Genomic DNA, 27902 nt, shown 5'->3' on the forward strand with positions numbered 1-27902 from the left:
AGCACAGGAACAGTCCAGATCCTCGCTGGCTAGCTGGATGGCTCTTTTTCTAAAGTCCATGAGGACCTTGCTTTCAGGCATTCCTCCACCGGTCTGCGACCTCTCCCTTTTGTTGTGTGCCAGCTTGTCCCGCATGAAGACAGATGGAGAGAATGTAAGCAGGATGCCGGTCAGGCCAGGTGATAATATGCCTGGCATGTGTCGGTGATGAGTGGTGCTACAGACAGGATGAGGACAATGAAGGTGTGTGAGAGTGAACGGTGATGTGCCTTGAACTGGCAGTGAGTGAGATCCCTGTGGATGTGTGATAGGTTTGTGAGTGTGTGAGATGAGAGTGATGAGAAGAGTGACTTTCCCTGGTGGAATGGAGGAGAACATTCATCCTTTTTTTGGCACTGAGTGGCTGTTCTCTTTTGTAGGGCATTGACGCTGACCACCGCTGCCCCTGCCTCCCATGCTGGATTAGTGATGTTGCTGCGGCCAGAATGGGGGTAGAGGTGGGCATCCACAGTGTACAAATGGCACTCGAGGGATGTGTCATTAAACCAGGGGGCTGCAGTCTTCTTGCCTTTCGGGGCCATGTCTTCTTTGCAGCCGTCCTGGGCTGGAAGCACCGAGAGGTGTGTACGCGGCTGAACTTTACATATGGCGCCCAATGTGAGGAAACGGCAAGGCGGGTGAATCAGAGACTGCCCACCATCAAAACGGCGTGTTTCCCGGGAATGCATAATTAATGACGTGGGATTAGTACGATACAGCGTGAAAAGCTGACATTGCGCCTGGCAGGTAAACGTCCTTTTTCCTGCCCGCTACCGCACTTAGTGCAAATTTGGGATGATTCTGCCTTTAGCTTTCTTTACTTGTTCACCCTAAGATGCAAATACATCGGGCTGGGAGGACCTGAAAAATCCCACCTAAAGTCAACCGACCTTTGGCTTCTCTACAAATTTTCTGGTCCCGCCCATGGCAGGTATCGATGTGGGCGGGGCCAGAAAATCCTGGCCATCATCTTACACACACTTCCTCTTAAACTGATCGTGTTGAAAATTGAGTTGGCTGCTATAACACATTCTTCCCTGGGATCTAAAAGCTGTGAAACTCATCTTTTTCAATCTTTCCTTTCTTTTACAATTTTAATCTTTGGCTTGGTATTACCCAATCCTGTTATATCTCGTTTTTACTTCTACTGCTTTTAACTCTGGCAGTGCCCTGTGCTACCCTTCACTTGGCTTTCTCAATTGAGAAAAATACATGTTACTTAGTTCATTTCTCCAGGCTCATCACCAAGAATGTTTCCATATCTGTCCTGAAAACCCTTTGTGAATTGAATAACCTATCCTTTTCTCCCATTGTTTTAATTTTCTCTGATAGGAACAGACTGGGTTCACAAAATGCAGCTCTTTCTGTTTGGTATACAATTAATGGACTTACTAAGGGATGTAAATTATCCCATTAGGTTTTAAGGCGCTTTGAGAGACAGTTAATTATGGTTTTCACAGATGTTATTGATTTCTAATTAGCTCTGATTACTAGTTAAATTAATTCATACTCAAGAGCCCAGAAGTATAATCAGCTGCTCTTATTTACTCATCTAGTCCTATAACAAGCATTCCCGGTGCTACATGTAACATAGCTCCGTTACAATTTTAGGTCACTTTTGTGCAGAGCCTGACAGTGCAGTTCAACTTCAGCTTCAGAAGAGTTCTCACTGGAATTGAATTATCCACACTAGGGGCAGGAATTTTCCCTCAGGGGCAGGAACCAGAGGTCAGGACCGTTTCTAAGTCCTGAACCTGCCCCTGCGGGGTGGGGGGAACAGTCACTGTTCCCGATTTTCAAGGTTGGTGGGGGGGGTGTGGTTTGGGACTCCCTTTATTGGCCTCAAGACAGGTTTGGTGGTCAATCAACCTGATTTGGAGGGCCAATCAGAGGCCCTCCAGCTTAAAAGGAGCAGCAGGTTGCAAAAGAAGGTTAAGGGAGTGAGCAATTCAAAATGGTGGTGCCTCTCTCCAACTTATTTAAACTTAAGTTAAGCAACAGATCTTGCAGTCAAGTCACCACTGTGGTGAGAGGCTATCCTTTTAGGCCTCTGGGCTGCCTGGAGCACTGGTCCCCCTTGCTCCCCCAGTCTGCCACTGGGAGGCCATCTCTAGGCACCTAAACTAGCTCCCACCAGAGGCCTCTGCACCCAGCAGCCCCTGTGTCTGCCTCTGAGCTTTTTCCTGGGTTGGCTAGCCTGAGTGCAACTCGCACCCATGCTCCCACAATGAAAATTCTGTCCTTGCAGGTACTTTCTCCCAAGGAGGGCGGGCAGAGCCAGGAATTTTCCCAACTTCCACTACCTGCCTTGAGGTTGAAAATCCAGCCTGGTGTCAGTACTTTGAAGAAAAAGAGCAAAATATCCTGGCCTACATTCCCCCTTTTATAAAAGTTATTTAAAAATTGTTGTTCATCTGAATTTTGCTTGCGGGATTTTGTTTATGCACAAAATGCCTACTGCATTTGTTTACATAACAGCAATTGCACTTTATGAAATACTGTATATGTGCTATAAAATTCCTAACCCTTTTCCTGTTGTACCCAAGTTTGGTAGTTCTGTACTCCCCACAACAGTGCAACCTGGAGAATTTCTTTCCACAGAAAAGGTTCCATATAATTGCACAATTGTTTTTAAAAAAATTATAAAAAGCGATATTACCGGGCAATTGTCCTGCACCACTGGCAATTGCAGCCAATACTATCATTCTCTGCATTGTCTAAAGTGACTGTTCTGAGATATTAGTTTAAAAGGGAATACATTTATGAAGAAGTGCCTGTTGCTTGTTGGATGCTATTGTTGTTTGATGGATGCTTTTATGAAGGTTGTTTTACACAGTACTGAACTTTATAATCCTAGATGCTTCATAGGCATGTGAATTTTTAATAACAGAAAAGTTAACCATTAAATTAGAATGCAACTGATTCACTGTATTTCATTGCATAGTTGTAATGGTGTTAATGAAATGTTAACATCTCGTGCTGTACTAATACCAACCAATAAGTATGCGCGATTTCCAATGAGAAATTCACACAACCACTCTTCTAACTACTATGTCATGGAATGATCAAAAACATGAAGAGACAGAATGGAGCCCACATTAATTGCTATTAACAGGACAGCTAATTAGTGGTTGAATATTAACCTCAATGTACTGAGATTTTCTTCTTTGAGCTGTTTATAACAGATTCCAGCTATTATCAGTTTAAAACCACATTAGTTTTGTTGAAACAAGCCAACAAGATTAGAATTTCACCTCCAGTCTGGTGCCCATCAGCTGGGCCTCCATTTATGTTTTGACTGAGAGTTCCAGTTCAGCGCCAAGGATCACGTATATTTGCAACTTAAGGAAAAATAATTTACTTCTTGTTCAAAGCTTAAATTGTGGAATTGAGTGACACCAATATATTTCATGACCCAAGAGAGGGCAACCCAAACCATTATGACTACTGATGGACCCTCCTAAGCCCTCCCCTAGCCCAGTACCAGACTCAATGGATACTGAGGCCAAGAACGAATTTCCTTGACCCCTAAACCTGCACTGCTCCCAGTCCAAGCACAGTCACAACATTAAGAAACCTGAACTTATCAATGCATTTTCCCATGAACATTATAACAAAAATGTACAGTGGGTTCAAAAAACAGGTGAATGGACACCCAAGAATTTAAAAACATGACCTAAGCTATGACTTCAAACAAATATAAAAACTCAATAAAATAAAATGTACCATTCGGTACTAATGCTATTTTAACCCATTGCAGAACTATTTTTAAAAAGCTAATACAGCCTATTAAAGCATTTAGACCATTTAAATTCTCTACTGTGAAAACATCAAATATTTTCAATTGTAATAATTCTGCTCAGTGCATGTTAATAATGTTAATTATCCTGTTGACAAACTGTAGTTTCAGCTGATACACAGCCTTCCAAAAGATTCATACAAATGTTTTTATTAGCATAGACATGTGTTAACAGAAATAATTATATAACTATGTTAAAGATATAGGGATTCCAGTAATCACTTCAGATTTTTGCTACCGAGGCGGGTAGCTCAAGATGGGAAATTTCTCAACTCAGCAGACCCACATCAGTTTAAAGAGTCCCATCAGACCCAATTTTTGCTCTGGGGAGGTGGGGGCAGTATAGAGTGGGCCCACCAATCACGGAAGCAAATCCTAGGTGGACATGTGTCAAGCCTTGGTTCTCCAGGACCTTATCCCAGTTTTTTAAAGACCGTGTTAGGCCCTCTAGCCAAAGAACTTTATTGAAACTGCACACTTAGATGGTAATTTATCTTCTAACCAACACCAGATGGCCTGTCAAACCAAACAGTCATACAGGGGGTTTTATTTAACTCTCAATGAGTGCTTTAGTCTGTTTTTTTCATGTTTAAAGAGCAAAGGATTGCAAAAACTTCAGATCATGACACTTATACAACCTTATCCGGCCTTCAGGACCGCTTACGTCTATTCCATCAATTCGTGACTTCCACACTGTGGGATATGGCCTTTGCAACAGCCAAAATGGGGTCTGTCTGAACTTAGCAGCAAGTTCGAAGGGCTCTGCTGAGTTCAGTTTCTCTCATGTGTGATTCATGCACTGCCTCTTTCCAGCAAAAATTGGATCTGTCCACATCAGGGTCCTGCCTGCCATTTTAGAAGGTCCATGGAGTCTTCCTGACTGTGCAAGAATCTGGCCCTTAGGGTAGCAAGTCTATAAAAAGACTACAAAAATTCTACAAATCCATCAGCATCACTCGGGGGAGAAAATTCATTCTATATTTTCCTCACTGGAGCTTCCCTAATTAACCAAGGCTAGTTATGAGTGCACTTAAAATGGATACAATTCCCAAATTTCTAAAAGCTAATGTGACATCACATTAGTTACTCTTAATAAATAATCTCCTCATGTTCTTTTCAATTTAGTGTTACATTGCATTATTATTCTTTGGCCTTCAGCTAGATTTATCTGCCATGCCTTATCGTCTCATAAATTCCTCCAACACAGATACAAACATCCTGCATTACTTTTGAAAGACTGGGTCGTCAATTGGGTAAATTGTTGATGTGAGATTTTTAGTCTGAACCAGACATACTGGCAATGACACCTTATACCAAAATCTTGCCTGTTCTCTGATTAGATGGGGTGGGGTTAATATTTAAAAGTGAAACAGCTGGTGGTAGAAGTGCATGGTCATTGTTTTACATTTGAACCATGAGAAACAAATTAAAAAAAAGGGTACTCCTATATTGTCCAAGTTCCCAAAAACCTGCGAAAACACTGGGCATCCCAGTTCCCAGTTGTAACATATCCAATCTTGTATCCTGCTGGCCAAAATCCACACATTTGCACTAGCAAACATCTCGCACAATATAAAGCACTTCAGGACAGCTCACCACCATCTTCACGAGGGCAATTAGGGATGGGCAATAGATGTTGGCCTAGCCAGCGATGCCCACATCCCATGAATGAATAAAAAAAGTGAAAAGTACAGTAAACAAGAGAAGTGTGGAAAATACAACATTGCTAGGTAGCTACACCTGAACTTACACATAACATGGCTATGTTGAATTATCTATCATTTTCTTGATTATGTTGGATCATCTTTTTTTAATATTCTTTCATGGGATGTGGGTGTTGCTGGCTAGGGCAGCATTTATTGCCCATCCCTAATTGCCCTGGAGAAGGTGGTAGTGAGCCGCTTTCTTGAACTGCAGCAGCGCATGTGGTGTAATTACACTCACGGTGCCGTTAGAAAGGAAGTTGCAGGATTTTGACCCAAATGCTTGCTAAAATTTTCAAACTAAAATATGTTCAGATTGTATTTACTATATACAAGATGTTATTTCCTGTACCTTGTACAGAGAGCAAATCCGGTGGTACTTCAGTACAAGTGGACTTGAATGGCTGCCACACATGCTGCTACATTGCAAGGAATTCATTTTGAGAGTTTCAAAATAATGGGGCACTATATAGTGCAAGTATTATTTATTATAATACTTTTGGTATAATAGATCTTCAATTCTAATTAACTTGTGTCCATCACTATCTCCCCTACCATCACACGTATTGCAGAGAAGGGAAAAATACCAATGTGTTGTAAACTTCGTATCACAGTTCAGCCTACATCATCACGGTTGCATGCATTATGTATGCCAAAGCTTCTGCAAGACAGTATAATTTATCTATAGAATGAAGCATTAAACAGTTTAATGCCCACTAAGACAGATATCTGGATGAGTTATATAGAAAACACTGGATTGTCATTACATCTGATGATAACAAGATGGAGATTTAAAAGAGACACTGTAAAACATAAAATCAAAACTGGGGGAAATACATGGCAGATCTGCAAATACTTGAATAGAGAAAGACCAGGCAAATGTTTCAGGAATATGACACATTTAGATGAGGGACATGCCCCCAAAAAGTTAAGCTGTCTTGTCTCTTTAAAATATTGACAAGACCTCCAAAGTGCTTCCCACATTTTCTGTAAAATTTCAGATTTCGAGCTTTTCTTTATTTTTACCCAAATCATGAGTAATTGGAAGGGTGGGGTGGGTCACACTGATGGCAACTCTCTCATTGAAATAGGAGCAGCAGATTGGACAACCACACTGACTGATGAAAGATACACTGTGTAGTATAAAGATCTGGCACATAAAGGGTTAAAATGGGATTGAATACAGCACCACCTACACAGTGATGTAAGGCAACACATGACCCACACCGAGGGGGTCAGTGTATTGTTGGACAGAACCGCATGTAGAAGCAAGCATATAGACAGCTCCTAGCTTGGACCTTTACTGTACCTACGTATATAGTTTCTAGTAGTTAATAAATATTTACTGTTGAACTATCCAAGACTACGAATACCTTAATAAGACCTACTGACCACTGATCATGATGGCAGCAAATGGAACAACTCAAAGCCTCGCAGAGACTGAAGAAAATTAAAAATGGAAAACTGAAGGAAAAATCAAAGCGCATTTTGACCTGAAGAAAAGCTCAAGAAGCAAAGTCAGAGAAAGAAATCACCAGAGAAAAGCTCCAAAGAAAGGCTTGGAAGCTGAAGGCAGAAATCAAATTCCTCACTGCAGCAGAAGACTCCACTGAATCCCGTGGAAGTCCAACTTCAATACCCAGAGTGAGCAGAGTCAGCAGACCTAGCAGGGGTGAGCTAAAAATTTAAAATTCCTGGACAACACAAGTCCTGAAAAAAGTTAAATACTGCAGTGGTCATAAATTGCCGTTTAAATCACTGTCCAAGAAAACCGATTCCTGAGTTGGCGCCTGAACAGATGGCAGCCAAGCTTGCTCTGAACAAAGAAAAAATATTTAATTAAAAGTTGATTGCTACAGTATAGGCAACTTAAAAAACCCAGCAAAAGCTGGGATTTGATGCTTCCAAGACCCAAATATATTGTGCTAAAATGGGGAAGACTCTAATCAGTCGATCCAGGCAGCCATTGTTGAAAAAAATTTAATAAATCATGTTAGGAAATAGAGATAGTTTAAGTAAGTTATATTAGTATTTGTGGGTGTTGGGAATGAGTTTTAGCTTTAATGTTTAAGTTTGATTTGTATACCTCTGTGTTAAGAAATGGTCAAGTTGAGTTTTGGTTTCACTTTAAAAGGTGCCTGCATTTCTAATGAGTGTTTACGGTTGTAAGAGAAGTTAAGCAAACACAAAAGTAGAAAAACTGAGCTGTTGCCTAGCAATAAGAGTCCAGAGAGGCAGGTCCCTCCACAGGCACACACACACACAAGGAACTAGAAACAGCAGTTTTTGAGTTCAGTTTTGAAGACAGCTGCTAGGTAGAAGCAGCCTGGAAGGCTTAGTTAGCCAGTTCCAAGCTAAAGCTGGTTGAAAGTAGCTGCCAGGGAGAGACTGGAGCAAAGGGGACAGACAGCCAGTCCCAAACTAAAGAAGAAAGTCACCAAGAATCCAGGGGAGTGGAACAGGAGAAAGTCCCAAGCAGACCTTCTAGTCAAAGGAAGAACAGGAACCTGGAAAATGTCCTGTTAAGTGAAGTTAAGAGTGAGGGGAAGAGAAAGGCTTCAAGCTTAAAGCTTCAAGCTGCAGGAGGCAGAGTCAAAGCAATATAAAGGCTTGTGAGAAGTCAGAAGGTCCAAAGAGCCAACTGAAGGTCTATAACTCTTTGCTATGGCATGTGAAGCAGTGGTGTATTGTTGACAGCTGAGCTGGTGAGAGACAGTGCGTGGAAGAAAGCTTGCATGCATGTGGTGACCCAGGGGAGAGGAATATGGGAAGGAGAGTTTGAAACCCTGGAGATGAACCCTTGTGAACGAGTTTAAGAGAAAGCGTCAGTTTGGAAAAAAATTCCAAGGTGAGTTCTTGGAAAGTGGAGATTGGAAACCCTCATGTGAAAGATGGAATTCAGTGAGACTGGTTGGCTCACGGTGTAACAAGCGTCTGGGGGGAGCTGAGGAGAAATCCATAGCATCTATCCAGGGTGGCATCTGTCACTTGGTTTCAGAGGGTGTTGTGTCTGACCACAGGTTGCCAATTGGTTTACATGGGCTGTACTTACTGTGAACATTAGAGTATAAGATAGCTTTTGTAACTTTTAACTTGTTATCTTTACAAATCTGTATATATCTGTAAAGGTATAGTTGTGGGTGAAGGAGTATTGTAATATAGTTCATCTTTTCTTTTTAATAAATGTTTTATTCTTTTGTTAAAAGCTCAGTAGCTGACTCTGGTGACTCTGTTCAGTAGCCCCTCTCCATGTATCTAAACAAACAAATAAAAATTAGGATCTATCAAGCTGGGTTCCACCCTGGATCAGGCTTGTCTAGTGGTAACCTCAGCTATGGATCGTAACAATCATGAATGCAATTACTGTGGGAGTCCACCAAAACCAGTAAGCACGGGAAAATCCTTTGTGAAGAAATGTACGGTGGCTTCATTATGAATTTTGGAAACTTCTTAAAGCTGAACCTGTAATTTAAAACTTTTAACCATGGATTAGAAATCCACTCTTCCAGATCAATTTGGACTTATCCAAGGCCCAGATCAATCACAAACTTGGAGACTTTGAAGAAAGAGATTCCTTAGATACATGATTGCTTCAGGTATGGATAAAAAGACAGAAGCTAAACAAGTTAACACACTGCTTTATTCGGTAGGTCCGATAACTGACAATATAATAGCTAGACAAGGAATCAACAAATCATCTGCAAAATCTGATGAAGTTTTAAAGTCACTCGATGCTTATTCTAAGCTCGGAAGTAACAAAATCCTTGAAAGGGCTAAATTTAAAAAATGTGTCCAGCAGCCAGGGGAACCTGTCGACTTCATTAATGAGCTGTACGGAATGGCTGAAGGCTGTGATTATGGTGACCTGAAACCTCAGTTAATCAAGGATAGGATAGTTGTAGGAGTGGTGGACGATGCACTCTGAGACATGCTTCAAGCGAAGGAAGGTCTAACCCTTGAGAAAGTCATTCAGATTGTCAGGCAATCTGAAATCCGTTTGCAACACCAATCCATACTGAGGGGAGAAAGCAAACCATAATACAAAGTAAACCCCACTGTCCAGCTAGTGAAATAGCACAGAAGCAGGGACACTCCAGGCCAAATGAAGCAATACCCTAACTGATTAGCAGAGTGACCATGCTAGCGCTGTGAAGAAAAGCACCCCCACAGGCGTGATCAATGTCCTGCAATTTCAGCCCAAGGCTTTCAATGTAACTGAATAGGACACTTTGGGAAGCTGTGAAAAGCCAAAACACCAAAACGCACAGAAGATCCCAAGAGGATTCACAAGCTCGAGACAGCACACCAAGTGGACACACAACCAAGCTTCTTGGATGAAGCCAAAGATCCTGGATATTTGTTCTGGAATGGGGGCATCTTGGTTCTTGGCCATCTCATAAACTTCAAATTGGACATGGGAGTCAGTGTTACAGTCCTATTGGACAAAGAACCATTGCTGAAAGACCTGTGGTTACGGACAGCAGACATACCGGGAGGAATCGGCTCAGATTTGTACCAAGTGCGGTAGCGGGCGTGAAAATTGTTGTTTTACCCATTGGTTGCAATGGCGGGTTTTTGAGGTCATATCGTCCACTTCCTAACAAGTCCCGCCTCATTAATAATGCCTTCATGGGAAACATGCCCGAATAGATGGCAGGCTTGGATTTGCTCGCCATGCCATGACCTTAGCGCTTCCTCACCCTGGGCACCGTATTTAATGCGCACCAGAGCGCAGCATACTTCATGTCTACAAACCAGGACTGCTCCAGGCAACAGATAGCCCTGAAAGCAAAGAAGATGGCAGCCCCCAAATTTAGTGACGCCTCTCTCGGGCACCTACTGGCGCAGTGAAAGGCTGCTGCGATGGCCTCTACCATTGCTCTGGCCGCACAAGGTCCACCAGAGTCACCAATATGGACTCGGAGGTGGTGGCAGTGGTGGTCAATGCCACCAGAGCACAGAGGAGGTCAGCCATTCAGTGCATGAAGAGGATGAATGCTCTCATTCCTTCCGCCAGGGTAAGTCAACCTCCTCATCACTCTCAACTCACGCACTCACAAACCCATCACACATCCACAGGGATCTCACAACTCCAGGGATAACACTACTAACTCACACACACACACACCCTCACATCTCCATCAGCTTCCTATGCTCTAGATTTGCGTCTTCATCCCGTCCATGGCCCCACTCACCAAACAAACATTCCACGCAGTGCCGTGCCTCCTGCTCACACTCTCTCCATTTGTTTTCATGCAGGAGAAGCTGGCTCACAATAACAGGGAGAAGTCCCAGACTGGGGATGGAGTGGCCCACATTTGGTCCCTCGCTCCCTTTAAGGAGTGTGCCATCGTGTTGACTGGTGAGGACATGGGCTTATGGCGACAGTGAGGTCGTTGGCAAACATCCACATGAGGATCCTGCACCACATCATCTTTCTCTCAACGCAACTGCAAGAGCTCTCTCTCCTGCTTTTGACTCTGCTGCCATGCACTAGTTATCTCTATGTTGGTTCCCAGGGAGCTCTGCCAAGCGACTGACACCCTCAGCCAGTCAGTCCCTCAGCTCCATTCACATCCTCACATCCAGCCAAGAGGACACCACCTCCATTGAAGGTCTGGAAATAAGCAGCCTGGAAGACCCATCACAGCGCTTACCCACAACCTCCACCAGCGCAGACACACACACTTCAACAATCTGGTGGTCACTGCACGGACACGTGTCTGCAGCAGGAGGTAGGCAGGTTCAGCCGAGCTCCCAGCACTCAGAGGATTTCTGGGGAAGAGACATCTGTGAGGTCCGAGGCAGATGACGAGCCTCTGGAGTCAGCCTTCCAGCTCATTGTGGAGAGTCAGCAGAAGATGGGGAACATCACACAGGGCTGTTGGAAGCCCTCAACAGAGCGGCATGCGAATTGGAAGAGTGTCCGCCTGCCCTCTGATGAAATGGTGCCCATATGTGCGCGTATGGACGGTCTCCATGGAAAGGATGGCAAACACCATTGAGAACTTGGTCCAGCAGAATGTGGAGGTGCGCGCAGACCTGCACTCCACTGCAGTAGCCATGGGCGAGTTCCTGCAGTGGCAACGCAAGTGGGAAAAGGGGCACCTCGATGTCCCTCTAGGTGCACCTCCCACTCAAGGAGTCAGGCTGGGGGCCTAGGGCACTCACAGGGAGGAGGAGCGGCAGCTGGGCACCCCTGGTCATCCACTCAGAATTCTCAGAGGTTTTCCGTTCCCTCCGAGTCCCCTTTGCCTGTGACCTCCTCAACCTCATCCTCCGTCACCGCACAGGGAGCAGCTGGCCCACAGGAGGACAGCCAAAGTGAGCCGGTGCCCTCAAGGCCTCAGCTCTCCAAAGGACGCACACTAAAGTCTTCAGAGGCAAAAGAGCCAACCATTGCACAGGCTGTCTGTGCCCCTGCTGCGGATGTCAGGGCAGCACCTAGAAGAAGTGGTAGGCCTAGAAATGTTAAGAAATTTTGATCACAAGTGGTTGCACGGGTGAACACATTTTGTCATTTTATAATTTGAAAATGTTTCACTTGCACTGAATAATGTGGAGTGTCTTTCAGCTTCATTTACAGGCTTCGCCAGTCCTCCCACTGCATCCCCCAAATTAGCATCACCTTCCATCTCCCCATGTCACCTACTAACCCGAACTCTTGTCGTGGCAGGATGCCCAGGAATCCCACCCCCAACCATATTGACCTCCCGACCACCTCCTGGGTCCATGTTTGACTCAGAGGACCCAGCAACCACCATCGTCGTCCCTTCTACAGTTACCAATGCACCCTCACTCTCCCACCCTACCGGGTTCCCTTTGCCCCCTCTCACACTCACCACTTCTTCCTTACCATACGCACCCTCAGTTCCCTCCAGGAGACACTCATTGACTCTACAGACCACTCCCTAGCATGTTCACCTGGACATCAGCCCCCCCCCCAATCTCTCCTCCACCCTTACATCCACGTCCCCCGTACACAATCCCCTCTACGCACTCCCTCCTTTATACCTTTCTCCGTCCTTACACCTACCCCCTCAGTTGCAACATTCTCCCCGCTACACCCTCCTCCCCCAGTAATTCCTCCTCCTCCCCTCACAATTTCATCCCAACAATTTTGTTCCCCTACCTCTCAACTTAATGCACGCCCCCATCGCAACCTTACCCCTTCCTCCGGTATACCTTCCTCTCCTACTCAGGCCTACACATTCCTCTCCCACTCACAGATAGACCTTCCTCTCTCACCCCTTCGCCCATCATCCATAGCAGCCATGGCCAAGACAATGACGTTCTGAAGCAGGCCCGAAGCATCAACGGAGACCTCCTTCCTTCAGAGAGCTGCTTCGCGGCGGAGCCATGTTCCTGAGGATCCACCCAGCATGCGATGCACATGTTTCTCCAGGGTCTGTTAGCTGTAGGTCTCCAGCATCTTCCGTTCCTCGGATGTCTGCAATCTGAGCAAGGCCCTAAAGGCGAGTCCCGGCTTCTGCGTGTCTCGCTTGTCCAGCCGTGTTCTGGGGCTGGCGTGTTTTCCCGCTGGCCTAACGATAAATCGGATATGGGGGGGGTGACGATTCTGGTCAGGCCTTACTTTGTATCCCATTAGCAGGATGCAAATCGGGTTCACACCTGTTTCACATTCTGTTATGGCAGACACCATCATTTCATCCTGCTCTGGTTTCATGCTGGCATGAAATGATTTCTGCCCCTCCTGCCAAATTGTGCCCCCCCCCCCTCTGTCCACCATGACGCCCGCCGCCAAAGGTACCAGATGATTCCGTCCACCACTTTATGGACCCGGAGGTATCCAACTTCCGGTCATAGGCATGATTCTGGAATCATTAAGATATGGCAGCAAACAAATCTGTAACCAGTCTTTTTCTCTCTTGAGTAGAGATGCCTGTGTAGCCCCGAATCTCCTCAAAATGGCAGACGATATCAAGACAATCACTGTTGTAAATTATACAGAGCTGCAAGTTCCAAAAAGAAAGATTCTCTCGACTGGGACTTCAGCTCTGAATTGCTTTCTCTCTTCGCAGAGCAGGTTTGTTCACTTTCGGTACAAGTGCCAGAAGCCCCTCATTGTTCAGACCAACCAACCACTCAGATGGTTACCACAACACCTTGAGTGTATGACAGTCAAGAACTGAACCAACAACAAGAAGAGTCTCAGCCTCCAGTTCCGACACCAGTTGGAGAGATAAACCCTGAGACCACAGAGCAGATGCCGTAATCTTCAGCTGGCATGACAGCGCCACAAATGATGCTGGAACCAAGTAGCAGCCGTCCACTGACGGCAGCAAACCAAGTCACACCGTCACAACAGGAAGAGCCATCTTCCATCCCAGCATGCATCACAGCAAGCTGCACGAAGGAAGGAAAGAAGAAAACACTAACAGAAATGAGCCCAGGGTTCATCCGCCCCACAAAGAGTGAGAAAAACAACCGCCATCTATCACCTATTTGGGGAATTGACAAAGAGCGATTCAATGCCAAAGAACAGAAAAAGAGGATGAAAAGACACCCAGATGCCAACAACCTCCGATTCAACAAAGTTTACTTGCAGTGACACAGCCTACCACTCCTCCAATACTGGTGAGAACAAGATAAGAAAGGATTATAAGGCCTCCAGACCAACTGAGCCTATGAATTAAGAGACTTGAGGGGTGATGGGGGTAGTAGCAATGATGTGAATACACAGGCAGGCAAACTGGGATAACTTGTAAATATGTTGGATACAGACTTTGGGGGAGGAGTATTATCAGGGTCTGGCACATAAAGAGTAAATGTGGGACTGAGTACAGTACTGCCCATACAGTGATGTAAGAGAACACACGATCCACACCTAGGTGTCAATGTAATGTTGAACAGAACCGTGTGTAGAAGCAAGGATGGAGACAGCTCCTAGCTTGGACTTTACCGTACCTATGTATATAGTTTCTAGAAGTTACTGTTGAACCACCTAAGACTACAAATACCTTAATAAGGCCTGCCTCCATGGCCGCGTCCAAACTGCTTCCAGGGTTGACAGGCCTGACTCAATTCCCCAATCTGACTTGGGACCGTTTATAGGGAGATGGATCTGCCGAGTGGGGAAATTTCCTGACTCGAGCTTTCCACCTTGTTAATGAAAATCAGGCCCATTATTATCTGTTATACCACAAAACCCAATGGTCTGTTAGTGGCAGTATACTGTGATAAGAGGCATTTCCGTTGCTTTGAGATTTTTAAATTATTCTTTCATGAGATGTGGGCATCATTGGCAAGGCCAACATTTGTTGCCCATTCCTAACTGCCCTTGAATTGATTGGCTTGCTAGGCCATTTCAGAGGGCAGTTAAGAGTCAACCACATTGCTGAGAGTCTGGAGTCACATGCAGGCTAGGTAAGGATGGCAGGTTTCCTCCCCCTATGGAGCTTGAGTGAACCAGATGGATTTTTACAACAATCGACAATGGTTTCAGGGTCACCATTACTGATATGAGCTTCCAATTCCAGATTGTATTAATCGAATTTAAATTCCACCAGTTGCCATGAAGGGATTTGAACCCATGCCCCTCCACCCCCGAGAATTAGTCTGAGCCTCTGGATTACTAATCTAGCGACATCACCACTACGTCACCATCTCCCCTGATTGAATATAATAGAATTTTACAATGAACAAACTGAAGTGAAAACCAAACAAAAAGGTTGTGTGAGATGGTTACATCTTAACATAACTATTAATCACATCTTCATATTACTCCTTAATTTTAAAAATAAGTTGCTTAATTTTAGAAACTGATGGATTTTCTGTGTCATTGTTCACAATAAGTCTGAGGAAATGTTAATTTGAGAAAAATCAAATGATTAAACTATATAATGCACACAGTGTTATTTTGCTCCTAAAATGGACTGGTGTGTAACCTGGCTTGTTCCTTCAAGATTACAAGTTAAATTACACATCCAGGTCATTAACAGGCTAGCTCCTCTTATGCACGCCCTAAAGTCAATAATTGCCTGTACTTTTTAATAGCTTGGCAGGTGGATCATCGATCCCCGGTTCACCCAGGTCAGAAAAATCAGCAGAAAATGATTGTCTCTTTCCCATTCCTAAAGATTGTTTTGCATCAGTAGACAATGGAAAATATTCACTGTAAGCTATCTAATGTGGGCTCTCCAATTTTAGGTGGCTATTCATGCACCTTCCAAGTACTAACATTCCCCTTATACTTTGACGACAAGAATTCCTTGATTGGGAAGGAGTTCCATTATGTTATTTATCAAATTTCTGATGAAGGCAGATTCCTCACCAAAGTTTAATTTACATCCAATTGATAACTGCTCCTACTAAATAGACTTCTGGTCAGAAACAGTTGTTATTTGGTTGTAGCCTGATCTATTGTCCGAAACTGGATTTACTTTCCTTAATCATCATGGCTGGAATTCCCACAATGAGTATGCAGGTTTATCCAGTGGAGTAACTCAGCTGTATAGATCAAAAAGCCCATATTCTATCCCACAGTAGGTACAACTGGCTTCAAGGGTCCTGAGTTTTGGGGTGCAGGGTAGGGAGGGAGAAAATAATCAGCCTGGGTTGCTGTTGTTTATTGCAGACCAGTGACCTCTGCTGGAAGTGCATATATATGAACATTGAGCAAAGGAGGGTTAGGTTTGCGTATGATGGCTCCACTTGTCAGTTAACCAGCTGGTACTGACCATCAAGTATCGCAACTGAAGAATGACTACATGGACGCAACAATGAAGAATGATCACCATCTGTGGTACTGTACTCCAGGAAATCAACCTTCAAGTGGAAAGGATATGAGGGGAGAATTACAGGGCTTTTTAAAAAAAAATGTAGTTATTTTGTAAACCCTACCTTTCTTTGGTTCCCTCAAGCCATGGTTAGCTGTTTGGGCAGTCTGCCTGCTTGCAGGCTGACACCAATGCAGTTCTGAATTTAGTCGCTAGAATGCACGAGTGGCACAGCTTGGCTTGCCTATCCAGTTGGGAAGTGGGTGGCTACCACTTGGCATCATTCCAGACTGCACAGCTGAGATTAGTAATTCAACATGTGGAGAACCACAAATGTGACCCTCTATTTCACTATTCCATCTGGCACTCCAAATATACATACTGTCATTGATTGTGGAGCTCTTTAAATATGCTTTAATCCACCCTCACCGGAACTCAGTTTAAAGCAAGCAAGTGAATTAATCCATACTCAAATTGTTCACATGGTCTAACAACAAATCATTCAAAACCTTACAGGGTTTGGTGGGGACCGTGTGGAGGCAAAGTATACAATGTAAACAAAGTATAGAATAGATGCTAAATCAGGCTTTATCTGTATAGCATAGTTTGGTATGGTATTTCCTTTAATGTCAAGATAATTTTCCTGTACGCAATCATTGTAAAAGTGCAAGAATATAATCTGATTGCTAAAAGATCCAGGTCTTAAACTTTTGGTGGATTTTAAAAAAAATATCATTCTGGAAACACTTTTGAGGAAAGAGGAAACCAAATTTTTTTATTACATTGGATTTTGTATGGGTTACTCAGACATGTTTTTCCTGTAAATATATGGCTGCAGGTAGATATGGAACCATTTGAAGACCGATTAATCAATCTCTAAAAGTTGCAGGCAGAAATAGCCTGTCACATTATCGGACAACACTGATGCAGATACTTGACTACTCTGGACAATATAGTATCAGAATGGATTTAAAAACATTAGATAAAACACATCAGGAGTCCCTTACCGCGTGATTTCATGCCAATGAAGCGATTCTCCACGATGTCTATCCGTCCAACCCCATGCTTACCCCTGAAAAAGACAGAAGACGAATGGTATAGTTCAATTTCCTTTTCAGGCGGGTGAATCACCCCCATAAAGGTACAACAGGGCATTAAGTAATTGGCTCAAGTGATGTAGACATTAATATGGTTGAGGTTAAAAAGGGCCAGTCAACTGAGAGACAGCGAGATAAACTCACACAATGAACATTCTGCCTCATTAAAGGATGTCAAAATTTTTTAGGATGGCTGCACAATTCCAAGGCACACAGCCTGGCACTTTGTCGGGTCCTGAATGGGAGTGAAGTCAGATTAGAATAAAATGAGACTGATCTTTTCACACACTTTGAAGGGAGACGTCGAGCGGTGCACAAAGAGGCAATTCTCCAGGTCGACAGCATGCTGTTGGAGCTGTGCGGTATGAGCAGCAGCTGATTAAATCCGGAAGAAGACCTCCAAGGCTGCCACATTCAGGTTACACAGACAAAAATCCATGCAAAATTCTCACAGTCCAGTCTGCTATAGGCAGGCACTCAGGACCATCACAGTAGGCCCGCGAGGGAAAAAATACAGTAAATCCAATCTCATTTATACATGTCTATTCAGCATCACATAAAAACTCATTGCAATGCAAATCCTGCTTTCATCTTGCAAGCACACAGCACTTAAAGTGGCTTTTGAGGAAGAATAGTGACCGAGGAAGTTGACAATTAAAAGTGACAGTAACCAGGAGACAAGATTTTTAAAAAAAAAATAAACCTTTTTAACATCACAGCTGTATTCATACAAGCCTCAATGTGCGTGTGAAGTCATTTCGCTCAATCTTTTAAATACCAGTTTAAAAGGGGATAAAGCAAAGTTTTATATCATTGTACTATTTTGTCCCAATACAACACATAATTGCTGTGTCACGCATTCTTTAACGAACAAAACAAAACAATAAACTAATATCTAAACAAAACTCAGTTGATGCTTGTTTTATTTAACACTGCATAAACCTTTTCCCAGGCCTTTCATCCTTCAAAAGACCGAGACGACATTAAAATCACATCAGTTTCAAATGGACACTGTCTGAATTTCAAATTATATTTTAACATATATATTAATAAATATTCATTAAAGATCAATCCTTTACATTCATGATTTGGAGCTAAAAAGTGGATAACCTTTAAAATAAAATTCAACATACCACGAATACAGAGATCATCTAGTAGTGAACACTTAAATTTATCAACTTCACAAATGTCGAGCTACTTAAATTCATCCTTTTCTGGATTCCTTACATTATGATGTTTTATCATTATCACTTAGGCATTGTACTTAAAGCAATTAGAGGGCCTAGAGCTGGTTTTGTGACAGCAATGGTCGGGAGTTTCTATCCATTTTAATATTATTACGCGATACTAGTAATGAATATGTTAAACACATCTAGGTGACATTTTTCTATTTTAATCCCAAAAAGAGCTAATAACTTTATAATAAAACAAACAAAGGAATTTCATACAAACACAATTATAGGTTTTATCAATATTGTACAATGCTATTTCATCCCTTTTTCTGTTATCTAGTGTGCCTTGCTGGAATTGCACTTGTGTGTTGGGCGTGGTTAGATCCCACAGCAGATCTGTCTACTGGTACACAGCAGCCAGACCCAATCTTGCAGGATGGCCACTTGGGTGAGATGGCAGAAGGCAGCTGATGGCCGTGAAAGTTCACCTGAGAGCAAATCCTTGGGTTACTTCACCCAGGACGTGGAACTCACTGCCACAAGGAAGTGGTTGAAGCAAATAGTACAGAGGCATTGAAAACAAAGCTAGTTAAGGAACAACGGAATGGAAGGATATGGGGACAGGTGTGATTAAGTAAGATAGCAGAAGGCTCTTGTGAATCATAACCAGAGACCTGTTAAGTCAAATGGCCTTTTCTGTGCTGTAATTTCCTTGCTAAGGAAGGGGAAAAGTTTCAGAGGAAAAAAGTACAAAGAAGAAAGAAACAAAAAGTTAATAGCTCCAACAAAACTATTCAGGAAATACTCTAGCGCATACACTCATGGGGCGGAGTTTTACGGCCCCGCCCCCGCCACGATGGGGCCATAAAATTCCATCCATGGAAACCTCAGAGGAGCAAGGAGGAACGTGTGCCCATGGACAGTTATTCTTTATAATAAATACTGAATACTTCCTGCTTCCCTTTTTAACTTTTCTGCATGCCTCTTCTCCACTCAAATTCAGTTATTTATGGCGGGCTAGTTTTCTTTGGATCCTGTCCTCTTAATGGTATTTGTCCAAATGGTTATGTAAGCCTAGACAGTGAACACTGACCATGTCAGTTTGATCCTACCACCCAAACCTATGGGCTTGATTTTCAAAGTCTGACAGGGCAGGACTGAAGGCAGGCAGAGTAGCCTTCGAGTTTGCTGGCATCTTGTTGCCTTTGGATCCAAGGCGCAATGGCTACCTGCCCTCTGGCAATTAATTGGCTTTTTATTCGAAAATTGCAGTGTGCATTTCACGGCAATGACATGTGGAGTTGGGACCAACCCAAAGATGAAAATTCAGCCCATGGCCTTTCCAGCAAGAAAATAATTAAGGGCAGAAACTTTGGCTGATTTTCACTCTTTTCTCGGCCAGCAATACAGAAATCAACTGGAGCATATGAGGAACAGCAGTAAGCCATTCAACCCTCGAGACTATTCTACTATCAAATAGATCATAGGTAACCGGCTTCTCAATTCCCTTTACTCACTTTTGCTTTGTATCCCCTGAAACCCTTGCCTAACAAAAATCTATTGATCTCCGTCTTTTATCAATTGGCTCAGCTTGGGGAGGAAAGAGAGTTCTAAATCTTTATTACTCTCTGGCCAGAATTATACGCCCCGCGGGCAGGCACGTGCCCGATCCGAATGGACGTGAAGTAGCACGAGATGATGTCAGGGGAGTGTCCCGATGTCACTGCGCACTCGTGTGATGTTTTGCTCAGCGGGGACATGCGGCAGTCGGAAGCGTGCCCGCCAACAATTAAATGAGCGATTAAGCCCATCAACAATGCAATTCATAGCGATTTTACATGGCCCGTCCACGCTTACGGTTGGCGGATGGACCATTCTCCCAGGCGGCCTTCAAATTTTTGCTCAAACCTCGATCCAGGGTGGGATGAAATCTCCGTGGCGAAATAAAATAAAATAGATATCTGGGGGCTGTTTTTTTTAATAGAAATGCTTTCATGTGCTTGATTGCACTTCATGGACACTTTTTGCAGCAATTTTTGTCATTTTCTCTATTCTGTGGAGGTCTGCAGCTCCCTGGGGCAGCTGTGTGCCTTTAGGAAGCTCACCCGCGCCCTCAGTTAGGTTTGCGTCCGCCCCCACCCCGGCAGCACTGAGCATTTCAGCACACGTTCCAAGCTGGCTGGCTGTTAACATGGTCACATGAGGGGACATGTCAGGGATTTTTTTTCTTCTATTTTTCAGACTTTTAAATGTAGAGCCGATCTTCCTGAGGCAGCACTTAGCTTCAGGGAGATGAGTGCACTATTTTGTGCGCATGCGCAAGAAAGAGCGCATTCTCGGTTTAGGGAACTGCCCCCCGACCCGCACAGGGGGCGCATAGCTTCCGTGTGGACGTCACGCCGGGCAGGTCTTAATTGGCCTGTCCATGTAAAATGGCGGCGCGCCCCCAACAGGAGCGCCAATTAGAGGCACACTTCCACGCGCCCGCACTTCAAAATTCTGCCCTATAAAATCACTTCGTCATTTTGAAACCCTGGATTTGATCATCCCATGACATCCTAAATTCAAAGGAATACAAACCACAATTATGCAACCTGCCCTCATAGTTTAACCCTTTAAACAGTGGAATAATTTTGGTGTATCCGCACCGTGGCTTTGCATCTTCCCTGAGGTGCGGCGCCTAAAATTCTTGTTGCTGCTGGGTAGGATTACTACACACATCAAAACATAACAATCTAATCAAATCAGTGTGACCCCAGAAATCAGCAGGACAAAATCTAGGTATAACTGCAAACATGGCACTTCAGCACTGGCCCAGTCAGAGTTTGTGAGTTGCCCACCATCCACTCCAGGACTATAACTTTTGAGAATTAACAAAGATGAACTACCCTTCAGGATTCAGGCAACTTGACTAACTTGGGTCTGCCTTTCACCAGTGGGATGTACTTTCTCCCACTCACTGGGCATATCAGTCACCAATAATATGCTGGATGATATAAAAGTCAGAGAGGAGGGAACTAATTGTGTTGGCAATCTCCTATCCACAGCCCCCTTGTAAAGGGCAGGTGGACATTCTACCCCTTACAGGGAACTTTGGATTGATTTAACACAATAAGCAATAAGCATGTGTGGAACTGAATTTGCCAATGCAGAGTTTATTTACTTTTCTGTGTATGATTGGGCAGCACCATCTTTATTACATGAGACGTCGTTGACAATGCCATTTCAGGTGATGACAATGTATTTGCGCATGTGCGAGTAGTCCGCCACCTAGTGGTTGCGCTGTCAAGTAAAGGTGCCTTCCAGAAAATCTGACAAACTGCAGAGATCTTGCACAACCAGGTCCCTGTCATTTTACAATTACATTTTTCAACAACTGTGGCTTCCCACTGCAGTTATGGCAGGTTGCTGGCAAATCGGGTGGATTTTCAGGGCCTGTGTCTGAGTGTCAATGGTGCACGGGCATTTTCTTTTTCAATGAAGACGTTTTTCCCCACTGGGCAGTTATGATAAATGTTGACATTAAAACTAAATAAAAATAGGAACATTTGAAAAACAGAAACACTACTCAGCAGTAACGCCACTATACAGGGAAAAATTTTCTGGCTAGGTTCCCATCATTGAGGATAATACGGCAATGAAGTTAGAAACTCTGGGCAGAATCTTAGTATGGCATTGGGGGTCTTGCCTGCCGGCTAGAGAGCCAGCAATAGACATGCTCTTTTTGGGAAGGCCCACCGATCTACATGCCAATCAGGCAGTGGCAAGGCCACCAGCAGGCCTTCCCCTGGAATCGAGACCCTGGGAGTGGAAGTCCTGCCTAGGCCGGCAGCTCATACCCTCAGCAGCACCATTGAGGAAGCAGTGGGCTGTTGCCAGAAGGACACCCCCACCCCCCAAACCCCTCTGTCAAAGTCCAGGATTGCTGAGGACCCAAGGCTACGGATAAGTAACGTGTTGAGGAGGGGGGTGGTGGTGTTTCGAGGGGTCAAGTCGCGGGGAGAGTGAGGCAGTGAGGGTCAGAAGCAAGGGATGGGGAGGCTCTCAGGAGACTCCCTTCCTGGTGTCCAGTCCCTCAATCAGCTATTTTTCCAAGGAAGGTACCTGCAGACTGTTAACATTACACTTTGTGGCTCCACGCCTTTCACTGTATCAAAAGGGCCATTGTCAGGAATATCATATTTACCACATAAATTATTGTTATATTTTATTGATTTTAAATGCATTATTTAAGATGTAATTGAGATGGAAACTTTGTAACTGCATTTTCAAACTTAATTTTTGTAACTTAAAACTTATTTCACCAATTATCTTATGGGAATGAACTTACAGTAGTGCAAGGAGGCAGCAAGGTAACAATGAAATTTTACACTAAATCAAAATTCAAATGAAGAGAATCGATTCTTCTGTTCCCATCAAAAGACAAGGACCCAATTTTGCTGAGAAGAGAAATATGTTGAGGGAAATAAAGTTTGTAATAGTCTTACCCGATTTCATTGAGGTACATGAACAGTTCAAGGGCCGAGCTGTAAGTGGTCTTGTCACCCAGGTTGGTGACCTTGACAGGGACACCTGCAGCAGAGCAAAAAAGGAAAGTATTTCAAGGCAAAGGATCTCTAACTTCATGGCTGGTGCATTAAATGGGGCTGACATATATGAACTATGAATACACCCCAGTAACTAAGAGCACAGTGGGCCTTGGCTGAGGAAGCTCAAGAGACATAAAAACTCCTTTCTTTTGGGCCGTGAAATCATGGCCAAGCCCTTTACTAATTAAATTTCACACTTCAGCATTGTGTATGCCACAGCACCTTCTGTCCCACCAGTACCTCATGCAGGCTGGACAAATGAGCGAATAGAATGGGCTTTTTCAAGCTGATAAATGGAGGGGAGCGCACATTGCACGGTCGGCATGCACACATGCTCCACATTATCCTGCCCTACAAAGGTGAATGTCTGTAGTAGTCCATCAAGGGGAATAACCCCATGAATTAATCATTGCCCAAAACAGGCAAAAAAGGAGATGTCATTGGCCTTCTTATTAGCTGCACGAAATGAGCAATAAATGAAACAGGAAGCAGTTGGGGGTGTGGAAGGAGGAGAAGCAGAAAGCCAGTCTCTAATCTCCTTCACATCCATCTGTCTACCTTATTAGCATATAGCACAGCAATCAGTTGCCAATCAGAGTAAAATAGCCTTTTTAGCCTTTTCTCTATAAAATGTAAGCTCCACATTAATGATTACTAAACCCCGACAAATTTTTGCGCCTGTTGTATTGTCCTCCACTCAGCCTCGTGAGCACCAACATAGTCATCCTGTTGTCCAAAAAGCTACTTAAGTCTGAAAATAGTTAATAATTAGATTAAAACTTCAAATAAATTAACTCTAAGATGAATAGTTATAGCAGGGGGGCTTAGTCTACTACAGCCATTAAAATGTATTAGATTTTGGGGCATCTATTCCCAGACACAAAAGACGTTAACATAATAGTGCTGTAGAAAAGCAATGCATTGCTTTTCTGAAATAAAAACACAATAAAAAGCAGTGTTAAAAGGAAAAGCTTAATAATGCAGCGCTTTCAAGATGTATTTCTATTTCTGTTTCACATCAGCAGCAGAATGTTTACTTAACTATTCCAAAAGTATAAATTTCAAAATGAGTCAATATTATAGTTTTTACTTATAAAGATATGCTTAGTGACAATACAATCACTTATACCAGATGCACTGTGTCAATGATATTTTCATCACATACAAAGTGGATGTTGTAACCCAAGAGAGCCTGTGTGAGAGCATCTGCGCCTGGGTCTTCCAGCCATGCAAAATCGTCAGGGCTGGGGTTCTTGAACCCATATAACAGCATCAAAGCCAGGGTCCAGAGCAGTTACGAGGAGCTCAATAAGCATTAGAGCTGAGGGTTCTCAAGTCTGTTGAAAGTATTGGAACAATGACAAGGAGCTCAACATTTGCAAGGGCCAGGACATGCAGCAATGATGAGGACTCAAGTGTTGGAGCCTGAATCCTCAAGCTTGCTTCAAGAAGATAGTTCAGGCATAGACTAAACAGATTCCTATGAGGAGGAAAGGAAGGACAACCAAAGCTAGAGCTCCCTGAATGCTGCTAGGGGCATTTTTTTATTGTGAAGTTGTCTAAAAGGCAGCCTGCTGTTTCTTCAGTGCTGGAGGGCCTCCTATTGGCAATCCAGCTTCAAGAGCCCACTCACTGTCCTAAATGGGTAGCAAGCCCACCCTCTGGCCATTAATTAGCCAATCTGGGGAAAATCACAGCCAGGTTACAGTGGCTTCTGATTCCCATTTGGGGTTCCAAAGCCCCCAGGGAAAATCCTGCAAATGCTGTATGTGGACTTTAAAAAGCATTTGATTAAGAGGCACATAAAAGATTGTTTAACAAAACTGTAGCCCAGCATGAATATGAAAGTGACCAAGAGACAGAAAGCAGAGAGTAATGGTGAATAGTTGTTTTACAGATTACAGGGAAGTGTACAATGATGTCCCCCAGGGATCAATATTAGGACCACTGTCCTTTTTAAATATATATTAGTGACCTAGACTTGCTTATATAGGGTCTGCAGATGACACAAAACTAGATATACAGTGAACAATGAGAAGGATAATAGCAGACTTCAGGAAGACATGGGCTAGTGAAATAGACAGAGATATGGTAGACGATATTTAATACAGAGAAAAGAGTGAATTGAAACATTTTGGAAGGAAGAATGAAGAGAGGTTATATAAACTAAATGGCACAATCTTAAAGGAGTGGAAGAACAGAGAGGAATAGTGGTTCACACATACAAAATGTTGGAGGCGGCAGCACAAGTTAATAAGGTTGGTGAGAAAGCACATGGGATCATTAACTTTATAAATAGAGGCACAAAGTACAAAAGCAAGGAAGTTATTCCAAACCTTCATAAATCATTGGTTAGACCCCAGCTGGAGTACTGTGTCCTATTCTGGGCACAACACTATATGCTATATAAATGCAAATTGCACTTGTTGTTATTAATTTTAATGGACAGAAAATCATAGGCAATGCATGCTCGAAGTTCTAATTGGCATTCCCAGCAGGCAAATACCCAGGCTATTATGTTAGTTGATTCTTCAGTGAAAAAGATACAAAGCTATTTGGATCTTGCAATTCAGAATTTATTATGGTCCAACTGCTTCTTGGTTACAATAATCTCTTCCTCCATTATCCGTCCTCATCCCAAAATGAAAAAAGAACTTACCATTTTTGAACTCAATCTCCAATTCGTCGGGAATGCTTGGAGACTTCACTGGGTCAACTGTCATCATAAACATACCATCTGGTGCGTGATTCTGTTGGGTTATTGAAGAAACAAAAATTTCAATTTCAATTTCTGATTGCGAAGCATATTTATATTTATTGTCAGGCCTCTAAAAATACTGTTCTGTAGCATGACATTATGTGCTGCCTGAGCAATCCTGAGGAAGGAAGAGCAATTGTCTCCTTCTCTGTTCATTTTTCCACTTTCTTCCTTTATAGAAGACAACATGAACCTGTTTGGTTTATTCAATGATAGGTACTTGCATAACATAAGCAAAAGATGTCCACTCCTCAATATGGAGGTCTCAAAACTTGATGAGGGCTGATTTCAAATGAAAATCATGATGAATTCCTTACTTAAATATAATCTACCACCCGCCACCTGCACCTCACCCCTGCCTTTTGCAGTAATACATTTTGTCCTTAAAAAAAGAGGTGAAAAGTAGGTGCCCAGGCCACAACTCAGGAAGAATGAATCTCAGTTTTGTGGAAAAAAAACTTTGAATTTTTCCAATTCACTTGCTTTGCAACTTAATGGATGAATCCTGTTAGTTCTCAAGTAAATATTTCATGAAAATTTGAGCACAGATCTAATCGTTCAACATGCAATGCTTAAAATGGATTTCAAAATTGGAACTTGCTGCACTCTCAGTTTCATGTGCTGAATTAGCTGACTTCACATTTGGCAATGGGTCTCAGAGCCCTGAGCAGTGACTTACGTTAAACCTTATTGGAACCTTGTGGCAATGCATGTTTATCAACAAGAAGCATCCACTGTACACACACCATTCAGCAGCCTTTCATATCACTTGTGGTGCTGTTGTGTTCAAAATCAGGCAAAAGCAATGAAACAAAAAGAAGAAAAACATTTTTGTAAGATATTTGTTTCCATGCTGTTTTCAGTCTAATTCTCCATGCAATGTAAGGCTCTATTAATGTTGCTCGGTATCCTACACGTGGTGCCTTAGAATGGAGAGATGCAGGTTCACATCTGCAGATATAAAGAGGTGAAAATCTCAACTTTCTTGTTGTAGAGAAAGAATGAGCAAGCTTCCCCATAGGGAGAAAGGCAAAAGCCAGAATGTGAAAAAAATAAGAACATATGCGAGAGAAGGGCAAATGAAAGAGAAGGGAAGGGGGAACGAATGAGAGGGAGAAATGAGAGAAAAGAGAAAGGAAAAAAATTGAGAAAATCAGAACACCCAGCAGAAACTGTTCTACACCTCTTTGGCAGTGAGCTTGAAAACAGTGCTGTTGAAATCTGAGCCTAGCCTTTTTACTGAGACAATCTGATTTGGGAAGCTTGGAGGAAATAATTATGCACCTTACAAACAACCGCCAAAATTGGAAGAGGGTGGGGAAGCACATTATGTTTCATTTAATGGTTGAATCAATTACTGATACTTGGGACCTAGTAACAAATGCTATTTTTTCAGAAGAGAAAGTTTAAGTAAACACGAAAGTGGTTGCGAGATCCACAATGGCTGCAAAGCAATAACCCCTTCCGGGCGTAAAGTAAATTAGGATGAAAAAATTCTCTGTATTCTTGGGCTACCCATTTTTAAGATACTGTAGCTCTGAAAACAGAGAACAAAATTAAAATGTCCCAACTGTGTACTCTGGCCTTTTGAGTTCAACGACAAATTGTCAACAGGAACAGATATGAACTATAGAAGGCAATGGTCTAATAAGGGCATCCACGTACTGATGAAACTGAGCTAAGCTACAAATTTTGCTTCATTGGTTTCAGTTCTTTTTAAATTAAAGCACAAGCATGATTCTTTAAATGTAGGAGGGAAATAATGGTTGCAGTAATTTTGGGGTTACTGCAACTCAAAAACTATACTGTAGCACCCCTAGCGATTAGTACCATTGGTGTCAAACAAAAATGCAATTCCTGGCATTTTCTCTTTTTAAAGAGCGATTAAATGATTATTTTTGAAAAACTTTAATCATCAACGATATAAATTATTTGTTCGGAGAACTTTTCCTTCCCTGTAATTGTGCTGATAGTACAAAAATAAAAAAAGCCTGCTTCAAGCTGGA

General features: G+C 43.0%; 1 protein-coding gene across 2 annotated transcripts in view; it reads right to left on the reverse strand.

Annotated features, from left to right (window-relative positions):
* Positions 1-27902, reverse strand: part of ass1 (argininosuccinate synthase 1) — a 155335-nt gene that overhangs the window by 46668 nt on the left and 80765 nt on the right. For both annotated transcript variants that reach the window (XM_078550059.1, XM_078550058.1), the window contains exons 9-11: positions 25798-25888; positions 23037-23121; positions 17288-17352 (exon numbers count right to left, since the gene is read on the reverse strand). In XM_078550059.1, coding sequence (XP_078406185.1) covers positions 17288-17352; positions 23037-23121; positions 25798-25888 — 241 coding nt within the window. The remainder of the gene's footprint in view (positions 1-17287; positions 17353-23036; positions 23122-25797; positions 25889-27902) is intronic.

The sequence above is a fragment of the Cetorhinus maximus genome, chromosome 10 (genome assembly GCF_964194155.1).
Source record: "Cetorhinus maximus chromosome 10, sCetMax3.hap1.1, whole genome shotgun sequence".
Taxonomy (NCBI): Eukaryota; Metazoa; Chordata; class Chondrichthyes; order Lamniformes; family Cetorhinidae; genus Cetorhinus; species Cetorhinus maximus.